General features: G+C 35.7%; 1 protein-coding gene across 6 annotated transcripts in view; it reads left to right on the top strand.

The window, feature by feature from the left end:
- LOC148956215 (protein C-mannosyl-transferase DPY19L1) overlaps positions 1 to 13641 on the top strand; it is a 173428-nt gene that overhangs the window by 144105 nt on the left and 15682 nt on the right. For all 6 annotated transcript variants that reach the window (XM_089098555.1, XM_089098790.1, XM_089098528.1 and 3 more), the window contains one exon: positions 8790 to 8898. In XM_089098555.1, the coding sequence (XP_088954681.1) occupies positions 8790 to 8898 (109 nt within the window). The remainder of the gene's footprint in view (positions 1 to 8789; positions 8899 to 13641) is intronic.

Below are 13641 nucleotides of genomic sequence, written 5' to 3'. Positions count from 1 at the left end.
CCCAGAACCCGACTAATATTTGGTATTGGAAAAAAATGTCCAATGTAATCGGGTTCACTGGGAGGCTTGTAAAAAAGCTATATCCAGTGTTTCATTGATTCAATGGACGAAGCCCTCACTGAATATATTACCCCCTTTTTATTACTGTGCCTTTTGCAAGGGTTTGTGAGCTGCCACGAGAAATGCATATTTAAAGCACTGAAGTCATGTGTCGAAATTGAAGCATTGTAAACCTTTACACCCCTTTAAATCTACATTATATTGTATATTACTCCTCCCCCTCCCGCCTCTTAAAATAACATTCTTTTTATATTTACCTACATTAACGTCTAAACTCTCAATAAATAAAGCCACCGACCCGCTATCCCTCTCCCTATAATTATCCAATCTTGTTACTATACTATCAACTCAATCCATAAAAACACCCTCAAAATTATGTAAGTCTGGATGAAGTGGTAGCATTTCAGTTTGCAAATAACGCGAATGAACCTCATCCACCTTTTCCTTTATATACATATTTTTTTGTGAGATGGATGCCTTAATCCCATCCCTCCAACCCCCTGCCGAATCGCTTTCAAGAAGGGCTCGAATCTTGCCCACATAGGAGGGCACTGTATCTACCAGTTCCGTTATGATGCTACCCACTGTTGGTGAATTAAATGTATCCCCAAACTCAGCCCTATAAACATAAATATTGTACAAGGCAGAGTCGATTAAATAAATCTCAGGCATAACAGGGGGTATTACGGGAATTTCTTGTCCCATACCAATTTTTTCACGTTCACTGTAAATGGTAGGGACGCTGCGCTGGAAATCCTCTGTTTCACTCAACATACACTCTAGTGTATCAGGACTGAGATTATCAGACCGGACATAATCATTCTTTGATACTCTTTGAGGCTCACAGATAGTTGATTAAGCAAAACCTTCCGTTGAAGTACTTGCTACTGCAACATAAACGGAATAATCCACTATGTTTGGGATTGTCAGACTACTCCCCACACCGAAACAATCTGTAAAAAACTTATCGGTCTATTCTGGGCTCGGATCTGACTCGACATGAAGATTATCCTGGAATTGTACAGGTGTAATTGATATTGATATTTCCCTGTTGTCAAAAAAGTTTTTGGCAACTTGGTTTGTTGGCGGTGATAGTTCTGATAGGTTAACCTAAAAAATAAATGTGAAATTATTTTTTTTTAAATGGTATGTTTTTTGTTTTCAACCTGAAAAAATATTTTGATTGTGTGTGTATGTATGTGTTTGTGTGTGTGTATGTATGTGTATGTGTTTAATATGATGCTTCAAGTGCAACCTGGAAAATGAATAAGAAGTTATTTGTTTTTTGGGGGGTTGGGGAATGGCATGGTTCCATTAAGCTCAAAAGTAATATTTTCACTATGTTTAATCACCTAAAAATTTAAGGGGGTCAGAACTCCAAACGACTACCCTCCTAAACCCTAGCATTACTTTTTTTTTCACTTCTTAACTAGCGTTAGATTTTAACATAGAATGGTAATTTTTTGCTATTGTAATATTGTTGACACATACAAACACACATGTAACTCATTGGTCTTTTTTCTTTCTTTTTTAATAACAAACACACACACACACCCACATCCATACATATGTGAGAGAAGATTCAATTTTTCTTACGTTTTCATTGAGAGAGTTGGTCAATTCCATGGGATTTTGAATGTCATCGATCATTTTCATTAAGTTATCTAGCATTGAATTGTGAGGGGGTTCCACAACTCCATCATCAAGAAAATAAATCTTTAAATACAAACACATTTCGTCGTCTTTTAGGATTACTTGTATCAGCTTAGAATAAAAATAAAATATAACGTAAGGATAGATTTGCAAATTTTGTTCTGGCTTTGGTTAGGCTTAGGGGTTTTGAGCCAAAATCATGTTAATTTCTACTCGTTTTGAGTTTGACTCGTTTATTTATTGTAATTTCTGTTCGTTTTGGGTTTCATTAATTTATTGACGCTGATTTGTAGTAGTTTCAAGCTTGGTAGGTTGTTTGATTTTATTTTTTTTTATTTTTTGTTTAATCGAGTTCTTTACTTTTCTTTGAAAGACTAATTTTTTGGAAAAAGTTTTTTTAATTAATTTTTGTTCGTTTTATATTGACATTCTTTTCGGAGAAAAAGAAAATAATACTTTAAATCTTTTTGTTTATTTTAAGGATTTATAGTTTGGCCTGCAATTTGTATGCTGGAAAAAAATTTTCAGCAATTTTTAACAACATACACCCTCTTAAAAATCTGGACCCAAATAGTAGTGTTTAATTTAGTTTCATACCTCCTCTAGTTGACCTGAAATGGAAAACTTGATACCGTTCGCAAAAAATCTGTTTTCTTTCTTTGATAGCTTGGATAAACTTATGCTATTTTGGTTTGGTCAAATTTTAAGAGCAGAAGCAGCCCCGAAAGTTTGAACATAATATACATAGTCGTTTTTGGGATACTGCTGGGATGCCTTATTGGGAATTAGCATTAACACAGTGCATTTTGATTTAATCTTATGGCAACATAGTTTTTAAACATAAAGTCAAATGGGAGGGTATGCGCGGGAGAGGAATTAGTCTCCCTCCAATCACTTTCGACTATTAAAAAGGGCGTCAGCCCTTTCTGTTTTCAATCAAATGAGCCCTTTTCGAAATTCCTACAACAACTTTTTCGATACAAAGTGCCCTGGTCTGAACAGCAACAACAACAAAAAAATAATACATTATACCCACATCGATCTTTACTATAAAGTATTGTTCAAAGCTTTTTGAACAAAATGGCTATCTAAAAAATTTGATTGGATATGTTTGGGGAAATGATGGGCGTGGAAGAGTTGTTAGTTGCCTTCCAATCACTTTTGACTATTAAAAAGGGCACTAGCCATTTCAATTTCCAATCGAATGAGCCCTCTTTGAAGGTTCTACGACGACGTGTTCTATAAAAACCTTATATGCCCCAAGGGCATGACTTACAACCCTTGCCCTGAGGGCTCTGGGGGAATGTCCTCCTCAAAAACATAATTTCTATCTGGAAATCCACAACACTGAACAAAATGGATATCTAAAATTTTTGATTGGATGTGTTTGGGGAAAAGGTGGGCAAGAGAGAGGGCTAGTGGCCCTCAAATCATGTTCAACTATTAAAAAGGGCACTAGACCTTTGAATATCAAATCGAATGGGGCCTTTTTCAATTTCTATGACAGAGATTTCAATTAAAACTTATATGCCCCCAGGGCATAACTTATAACCCTTAACCTGAAGACTTTGGTGGGGAATGTCCTGTTCAAAGGTATAATTTCCTGAACTTTAACTTCGCAGAAAAAAATGGCTAACTCAAAATCTTGGTTGGATATTTTTAGGGAAATGGTGAGCGTTGAAAGGGTGTTAGTTGCCTTTCAATCACTTTCGACCATTGAAAAGGGCACTAGCCCTTTGAATTTCCAATCGAATGAGCCCTTTTTGAAGTTTCTACGACAATACGTTCTGTAAAAACTTTATATGCCCCCAGGGCATAACTTACAACCCATGTCCTGAGGGCTGTGGGGGGGGTTGTCATCCTCAAAGACCTAATTTACAGAACTTAAAACTATGTTGAAAAATGTGGCTATCACTAAATTTTGATTGGATGTGATTGGGGAAAAGGTGGGCGTGAGAGGGGGGTTAGTGGCCCTCCAATAATTTTGGGCTATGTACTAGCCCTTTGAATTTCCAATCGAATGAGCCTCTTTTGAAGTTTCTACGACAACGCCTTCTATAAAAAACCTTATATGCCCTCAGGGCATAACTTACAACCCTTCCCCCGAGGGTTGTTGCGGAGTGTCCTCCTCAAAAACATATTTTCTATCTGGAAATCAACTACGCTAAACAAAATAGCCATCTCAAAATTTGGATTGGATGTGTTTAAGTTGGTTGTTTGGATGTGTTAATACAAATATAAGTATAACAAAGTAATCAGGAATGTGTACATAAAAATATTAGTTGTATAAAAAGTCAGTCAAACTTTTAATCAACGAAGCGTAACAAGATAAAAAAAATCAAAAAAGACCGATCAGGGGAACAATGATGGGGACATCATTGAACGATGGGAAGGGTAATAGATAACAAAACCCGATAACAACAAATTCAAACCCCCTTCCTTCTCTGACTAAGGAAATATTCATAACATTTCAAACAAATTTAATCACAGCTATTATGATAAACTGTTCAAAGAATTCACAAATTTCTTTCAATGCCGACAAAGAAAACTTATTCAATACTTAGTGTTCGGGAAGCCAAAAACCCACACGATTGATGTGAAAATCCTTTTAGCGCCGACAAAGGAAACATATGTAATGCTTAGTTGTTGGGAAAACGGAGACCCACTCGACAGGTGTAAAATTCCTTTGACTGCCGACAAAGATATCTTGTCTCTGAGTTGCCGCTTAGTAAATTTAATAATGCAACAAAAAGTAATACATAGTTTTTCTTTTCGTTGGAATTTTAATGCATGAAAAATGAAATCGTGACCAGTCAGAGAAGATGCGAAATTCCTTTCACTGCCGACAAAGATATCTCGTCTCTCTGAATCACCGCTTGAGAAATTATTGAAACATATGTAATACTTAGTTTTTGGGATGCCAGAAAACCCAGTCGAGAGGTTAGGCAATACCCCAAAGGGAACAGTGTAAGGCGGTGCCCAAGAATAATCTAGTCCAATTGTAGCACACGCCTTAATATCCCAGAGGGAAATCTGAGAATATATCTTAGTAAAATATGTGTTTTAGAATTAGTCAGGAAGTGCATCTTACAAAGGCCGTAGTCTTGGACTGTGTCTTACCGAGGCAGTTAATCTTGAGCTGTGTCTTACCCAGGTAGTTAGTCTTGGTCTGCGTGTATTTCAGGCAGTTAGTCTGGATGTAGCAGCATATTGTTACAGACTCTTGTCTTGTGTCAATGATTCAACTCAAACTATGAACTATCCAGTAGTCTTATGTGAGCTGTCGTTTAGCATATCCGGGTTACTATGGGCTATGTCCGAAGTGCAGCCCATATTAACTGAAGTAATACAAGGAATTATTATTATATACATGAATATTATAATTATATTCCTTAAGAAATCATCATAAGTAAAAATGTCCCATACCGAGATTTGAGCTCGAGCCAAACTGTCTGAAAGCCAGCTACCCTAACCACTAGACCGTGTAAGATATATTAAAATATCTGATTAATGAATTTTATGTTATAGAACATAGTATGGACTGAGTTAGCTGCCTGATTCTATGAGGATCATCTCTTACTATTCGAAAGAAGAAAAAGCCGTGGGCTATTTCCTGTTTGTAATTTATGTTAAGATTTTTATCATGTTGCAATAAGAATTATAGTGACTTGGACAATCATTTTTGATTGATAAGTGAGCTGGCTGCACGGTAATGACAGGCTCTATTTTTGTGTGTCCGGTATTCAACTTTTTGCAGTGACATCAAACAGTTCGTAGTAGCGAACTGTATAATAAGAGCGACTCTTCTCAACAGTAACCAAACTGTAAAAAACGAAATTTTAATACCAATAGATACATAAAAGGAATTGGATTTTTATACCAATTCAAAATATATAAGTTTCATCAAGTTTAATCTTCCCCGTCAAAAGTTACGAGCCTGAGAAAATTTGCTTGGTTTTCGAAAAAGGGGAAAATAGCCCCTACGAGTAATAGAATCTTAATGAAAATCACACCAAGACTAAACTTGATGAAACTTATATATTTGAAATCAGCTTAAAAATCCGATTTTTTTATGTATCTATTGGTATTAAAATTTCGTTTTTTTAGAGTTTCGGTTACTATTGAGCCGGGTCGCTCCTTACTTACAGTTCGTTACCACGAACTGTTTGATAAAAACCTGGTCTCCTGACATAGATTTAATTAGTGGGTACTCCGCAAGTCTTGGCTTTTAGGATATCAATGTACCTATTTCAGCAGATTCAGGCTTCTCTGGATTTTGATTATGTTAAGTACCATTGTTGCCGTTTTTTCCCCCGCTTTAGGGAATTGGAACATCATGGAGAGTTGAAAATAACACAGTAGAATTAAAACATACATTTTAACTTGGAAGTATGACATAATATTCTCTCTTTTTATCTTTTCTTGAGTCAACCAGATAATGTATAATAGCCCTTTTCAGACACCAACTGGAGATTTTTCTCGGGGGGGGGTACAGTTAAAAAATATTAAAAGGGGGTGGGTAAAACTTTTGATTTTATGAATATTGTAGTTTTATGTGAGTATTGAAAATAAGCGAAACTTATCAATATATGGAGGATAAGATATATGGAGATATATTAAGATATATGGAGGGGGAGGGCGAGATATGAATCTTAATATTCATTTCCATATTTTTTCAAGTTCTATGGGAATACAAAAGGCTATTAAAGAGAATCGATTTTGTGACATGTTAAGATTTATGTTCCCTGTGTGATTGCTCCGATAAACAGAGGAAGATTTGCTAGATTTTCCCCAGAGAAATTGCTTAAGGATGGTTTTGGGCGCCCGACTGACTGACCGTGAGGAATTGACATTAGTTTAATTAATAATAATATTTTTTGTTTTAGTTACTTGGTTTTCGTATGTATATATATATATATATATATATATATATATATATATATATATATATATATATATATATATATATATATATATATATATATATATATATATATATATATATATATATATATATATATATATATATATATATATATATATATATATATATATATATATATATATATATATATATATATATATATATATATATATATATATATATATATATATATATATATATATATATATATATATATACTTGTTCTTTTTTACTACCCGCACTGGATAGGGGGGGGCAAAAAACACGAAATGTTGTATTGATTTGTAAGATTTTGAATATTGTAACCGAATGCGAACTGGACGTCGACTGGAGAAAAATAAGATATTGGAGAATAGTCAAGGAAAAAGAATTAAAAAGAGCTCATTGAGAATCAGTAGATTTGGCAAATTTTGTTTTACAGAGACACAGAATTACTCCTGGTTGTGGCCTGTTTTATTTTACAAGTGATTAGTTTACATGGCCTATCATGCTTTATGCTTTTTTTAAAGCTTTGTCTTCATTATTGGCTTCTCAAGCGAAGTTGTCCGCTGATAGTTTCAATCTCCATTTGTGCTTTTTAAGGCTCAAATCAGCCGTGTTCGATTTTTTTTTTTTTTTTCCAAGAAAAGTCATATCAGGTGAAAGAAAATATTTTTATACTCGGCCAAATTAGGGTGAAAATGCCATAATAAAGCACGGCCTAACTAAAGACAAGGTTCCTGTTACCAGTCTTATTTCTGTATATTTTATATATAAAGATGCATTGTCAATTTGAATATATATTGTTTGGTCACTTTTCTGGTAGGCTAAATATATTTAGTTTTCCCTTAATTCTTCTAGAGGAATATGAAAGAGAGATTCTAGGTATTAGCTCTCAAGTTCCTGAGAACTAAAGTAATTTTATTGATTTTCTGGACCCCCCCCCCCCCCGTGGATAATTTTTTTCATTGCCCATAATTTTATTAGTCTAGGGTATTATGAGTTCCTGCATAGCATTAAGAATATGCACATCCAAATCAAAATGTGTCAAGTATATGTTTCATGAATAGTGATTATTTCACACCTTTCTTAAAAATCATAAGTGATGTATAAGTAATCTCCATAATCTATGACGCTTGCCGCAGGGACTGCTTGGGTAATGTCCAAATATATAATGTCATCAAAGCTAAAAATATTCTTTAACAGTTACGACATTACAGTGGCTATCGGGCTCTCCTCCAAAAAGGGGAGATCGAAATTTCTTTGGCTCGATTGAATTTTCTTTCCTTAAATCCGTAACAACACAATGGTTCGATGGTTCTCCGATGATTCAACCCAACACTTCGCCGCACACCACACCTTTGTCAATAACGCCCTCAAATGTAAACCTATTTCGGGATGGAAAAAGCGACATGGGGGACAAAAGAAAACGTGGCTCGCCTGCATCAAGGCTGACCTATACCCAATCGGTGGCTTCAACAAGTATGGACGAAGATGGAAAAAGTCATGACTCGATTTGATTGTGCCACTCGTAAAGAACCGAGACTCTTGGCTTACTACAAAGCTACTGGACGCCAGGGAGAGCGGAGATGCTTGAGTCCTACTACAAGTACAAGTAAGTAACAACCCAATGCTGAAAGTGATAAAAAGTAAGGATATTGCCAAAAAAGAGCAATCAAGTGTTGTCTGTAATTTGAAACTCTTTATTAGAAATTCTCTAGAGATGCTTAACGAAACACATTTAAAGATAATTGGACACAGGAAGAAGCCTGTGACTTTGTTACTTTGAATAGTACAAGACGAACCACAGGGACTCAGGGAGCGAAGCCAATTATGGCACTATACTCTTTAGAAGTAACTTTTCAAAACATGTTTGTGTTATGTTATCTGTTATGGTATGAACTCATTATATACTTACGGTACTGACGTCATTATAACTAACACAATAATATAGTTTTTATTTTTACGTCATTTTTGGTTAACCGAAAATTCCCCTGGAAGCTCAGAAGTGACTGTGAATTAGAAGTTTGTAGTGAATTTAAACATTATGCTCCTGAATAAAAGTATTCATCCTGTATTTTTTGTTTTAGGTATTTTTTGTTTTATGTATTTTTTTTTAGGTGTATGTATTTTGTATTTTTTGTTTTAGGTATGTATGTATTATTTGTTTTAGGTATTCCTCGTTTTGTCAAAAACGTTGCATTTTTCTTTGATCGCTCTGCTACTTGCTACAATGTCAGTAAAAGGAATAGAAAATTTGAAAGTTGAAGTCTATCAAGAAGGTATTATGTTGAGCATGCCTTTTAGCCCCTTTAGGGTCGTTTTTATACCAGTGTAACACCTTATTAACGAAAAAAAGATTGTAAATCATAGAGCTGTGTAATGAACGAACTGTTATAATGAGCCTAAAAAATGTTTAAGGGATTTCTTCCTTTTACATTCAGTCGGTTCATGTTGCGACATTGAGATCTCCTGTAATAAGTAATGATCATAGAAGATACAATTTTTCCGAAGCTCCAGTCTAGAGTAATTTTTTGGAACTAGGAAAAAAAATGTTGGAAGTGAAAAAAATTGTTTTACTGCTTAAGAGAAATATAAAAATTCTAAAACCGTCATTTTTTCTCAAGATTGGCCAAACTTAAAGAGATATACCTTCATCTCCTCTGAATTTTATGCTTGTTCAACAAACTCAAATAAGTGGATAAATTTTGTACCTGAATTTCAAAGAAAATGTAAAGAAAAATAAATTCTCTGCGTTTTGTCCGAGATTATCAGAAAAAAATGAAGCCGATTTCACACTTTGGTTCTAGCACGGTTTTTAATTTAGTATTTATTTATTTAGTCTTTTTTTAGTCTTCATTTTAGTCTACATTTATTTAGTCTTTTACAGATATAAACGCTGAATAGCCTGTCATAGCTCAACGCGTCTCACGACTTAATCTCAAGAAAGGTAAAAAAGCCTTGATAAATTTTTGCCCTACAAATTAAAACTGCTTTCCTTGATAAAAATAGAGAAAAGTTTTTGCAACTTAAAAAGTTGATCTGGTAGGTCAATGAAACTTATGTGACTTGTCGAAAACCTAAATTAAGGCATGTAAAGATTTTTCCAGGTCCTCCCCCCCCCCATTACCTCACTCCCCATCTCTTCTACAATACTGAATCGGCGTTGATTCTGAAAGTTGTTCTGCTAATACAGTCCTAAGCAAATTTGTTCGTCGAATAGCCAAATATGAACAGTAAGATTCAAAGAATTTAGTAAACTTCCTTTTGTATAATTTTAGACCTCTATTAAATTATTTTGGCTGCAGCAATAGGTACAACCTAGTAAAAGATGAACATGGCCCATGATAACCAAACAAAATAACCTGAAACCCCCTAAAAGCGGTGTCGGATCGAAACAGAAAGTACACCATTAGGATTGTCTTGGCCGAAAACACTACACAGGAAACTTATAGGCCTTTGGCTTGAACAACAAGGAAGATCTATTGGCTTCATAAATAAAGAAAATCCTTTTTTGTATGGGAAGCACCTTTTTTTTCCTTTTTCTGTTTTCTCCTTTTCCACAGCTAGTAAGTCACTGGGACATCATAGAGAGCTTTTTAAGGTCTTATTTTTAAGGAAATTGCTATATCTATTCTTTTTTGTAATTAACTAAACATAATATTTAGAATAAAATCAATTTTTGGCAAAATATACTAAAAATGGGGGGATGATTATTTGGATGAAGGGTTAGCAAGACTCGGTAGTGATAGTCGAAGTTCATTCGATTGGAAATTGAGAGGACTAGCGTCATTTTTAATAATCGATAGTGATAAGAGGGCAAATGCCCCCGCCCTCCCACGCACATCATTTACCCAAACACTTCCAATCAAAATTTTGAGATAGCCATTTTGTTCAGCATAGTTGAAACGTCTAGAAATTTACTCTTTGAGGATTTCAACGCCCCACAGACCTCAGAGCAAGGGTTGTAGGTTATACCAGGGGGGGCATGTAAGGTTTTTATAGAAAGTGTGGTTGTATAAACTTTGGAGGTGGTTCATTGGATTGGTAATCAGAAGCTCTAGTGCCTTTTTAAGAGTCAAAGGGATCGGAGGATAGCTGCCCCCGCCCCCTCCACACACGTCGTATTTTCCCGAAATGCATCTAATAGAAACTGAGAATTAGTCATTTTATTTAAAATAGTCAAAATATCATCTAACAATGTTTTTGCGTTAAAAAAAAATCCCGAGAGCCTTGGGGCAAGGGTTGTAAGTTATACCCGCGGTTGTTTAAGGCTTTTATGGAAGGGATGGCTGTATAAACTTTAAAGGAGGCTCGTTTGGTTGAAAATTAGAAGTTCTATTTCGTTTTTAAGAATCAAAAGTGATGGAGGGCAGCTAGCTCCCCCTCCCACCTGACTACCCCTCTTCTCCAAACAAATCTAACTGAAATTGTGAGATAGTTATTGTGTTCAAAATAGTCTAAAGAACATATAACAATGCCTCTAGGGTTGACACAGACCCCAGGTACCCTGGGGATAGGATTGTAAGTCATGCACTGGGGGCATATAAAGTTTTTATGCAATGGGTGGTTGTATAAACTTCAGATGGAGCTCATTTGATTTGAAATTGGAAGTTATATTGCCCTATTTAAGACTCAAAAAAGATTTGGGAGCAACCATCCCCCCCCGCTCATCATTTTCTCAAAGACATCCAATCAAAATTTGGAGACAGTAATTTTGTTCATTGTAGTTAAGGGTCCGGAAGTTATGTCTATGAGGAAGTCACCCCTGCCCACACAGCTCTCAGGGCAAGGGTTGTAAGTTATGTCCTGGAGGCATATAAGGTTTTTGTAACAAAGCGATAAAAATCGCAAAGAGGAGAGAAATGAGGATAAAATAGCCAGTGAAAAGAAAAAACACAGATTACAATGCAAATATTTCGGTCAAAACCACTGCGAGGTCTTGACTTCTCAAGACTCAAGTCGGTCAAGACTTCTACCCATATACATGTAACATGTTTTGAATTAGTTCAACACTCTCCTCAACATTCCTTAAAAGACTAATCTTAACGCCATTCGTATTTTGGGAAAGTAGAAATCAAACATGCATACCTTTTCTCAATAACATATACTATTTGTAAACAATGAACAAATTGCATATCTTACAGCCTTTGCCCCGAGGCCTCGGGGAGCGGGTGACATCCCCAAACGCATAATTACTGAAACTTTCAACAATGCTGAAGAAATTTATTTTTCAAAATTTTGTTTGAATGTTTGTTTTGGGAAATGATGGGACTGGAGGGGGTGGGGGGGGCTTCAACGGCGATGAACAAAATTGCTATCTCCACATTTTGATTGGAGGTGCTTGGGGAAATGATGGGTGTAAGGGGACTGGTTGCTCTCAGATCACTTTTGACTCTTAAAAATGGCACGACCACCCATTCCAAAAAACAGTATATGTCCCCAGGGCATACCTGACAACCCTATCCCAGGGCGCTGAGGGGTTGTGTCAACCCTAGAGGTAGTGTCATATGTTCTTTGGACTATTTTGAATAAAATCGCTATCTCACAATATCAATAAGATGCGTTTGGTGAAAAGAGTGGTTGTCCCGAGGGGGGGGGGGGGCTAGTCGCTCTCCATTACTTTTGACTCTTAAAAGGGAACTAAAACTTCCTATTTTCAACCAAATGGGTCTCTTCTAAAGTTAAACAACCATCCTTTTCATAAGACCTTAAATGCCCCCGGGGCATAACTTGCAATCATCGCCCCCAGGCTCTGGTGGTTTGTATCAACCCGAAAAGCCTTGTTATATGATCTTTGGACAATTTTGAATAAAATGACTGTTAAATTTTTATTAGATGCATTTTGGGAAAACACGATGTTTGAGGGGGGGGGGGGTAGCAGCCCTCTGCTCACTTTGACACTTGAAAAAGACTCTAGAAATTCTGATTATCAATCAAATGAGTCCCCTCCCATGTATACACGACAACCCTTTCTATAAAAAAAAAAAAAACAAGTTATTATAAACTGAAAGTAAGGAGCGACATAAATAATTAAAACAAACAGAAAATTTTTTGTATATGAAAGGGGCTGTCCCTGAAATTTATGGCTATTCTAGAGCAGTTTAGTGCTCGAAATTGTAAGAATATGTTGGAATTCAGTTTAACCAGTGGCATTTAATTCATTATTAGGTACTTTGAACATGTGAATAAGCAGAACTTCTTGTGGAACCAAAATATAGTAAATTTCCCTGATGTCAACGAAAATTTAGGCCACCATGGCTTAGGATCTCCAAAAAAAATGCCACTAGAGGTAGATGCAATTTTTTATCTGGGCTTAAACAAGGGTTTTAAATTTTGCTGTTTTCAAGTGTTCTGTTTTTCGCGAAAATACAAAAAAAAAAGTATTTGTCAAAGAAAATTCCATAAAAGGTATGTAAAAATGTAGGACGGTAGGTGGGATTAAAAAACATAGGGAGGGCAAGCCCCTCTCTCATTGCTGATTCTTTTTTTTTCTTACACAAAAAGAGAATGGTTTCTATGGGCTCTGGCGTATTCCTCCTGGACATTTGCCCCTTAAAGTTCTCCCCAAATGTAAAATTGAGCAGCCAAAGGGAAATTAAGACAAATAAAAAGAACGAAGAAAGGTGCATAATCGTGCATGCGCTATTATGAAGGAGGGGTGGTGGTTTACTGTGTATTTGGCGGGAGGCGAGTGTCTGATGCATAAAAATGTGCATTTCAATGCCCAATTTGTCGAAGGTATTTTTGAAGACCACACTACCTTTCAAGGACGTATAAATGACAGTTCAGTAGGGACAAATCCTTTTATTTGACAGTGAAACAGGAAAAAAATGTGGATATTTCGGTCGCATATACAGTGGCTGTCAATAGCAAATAAACTTAGTTTATTGAACTGTTTGTTACTTGTACAAGGAAGATTTTTCTAAGAAGCTGTTCACGCGCTTTTGATAAAAGTGTAATGGCTGATGTGCATTACTTTCGAGTTATGTAGCAATGTAAGCAAATATTTAGTTTTTGGGAAT

This window comes from Artemia sp. Qi Xiang Cuo, chromosome 1 (genome assembly GCF_049724085.1).
Source record: "Artemia sp. Qi Xiang Cuo chromosome 1, ASM4972408v1, whole genome shotgun sequence".
Classification (NCBI taxonomy): Eukaryota; Metazoa; Arthropoda; class Branchiopoda; order Anostraca; family Artemiidae; genus Artemia; species Artemia sp. Qi Xiang Cuo.
The sequence above is the reverse complement of the archived record's forward strand: the minus strand, read 5'-3'. Positions and strand labels throughout refer to the sequence as shown.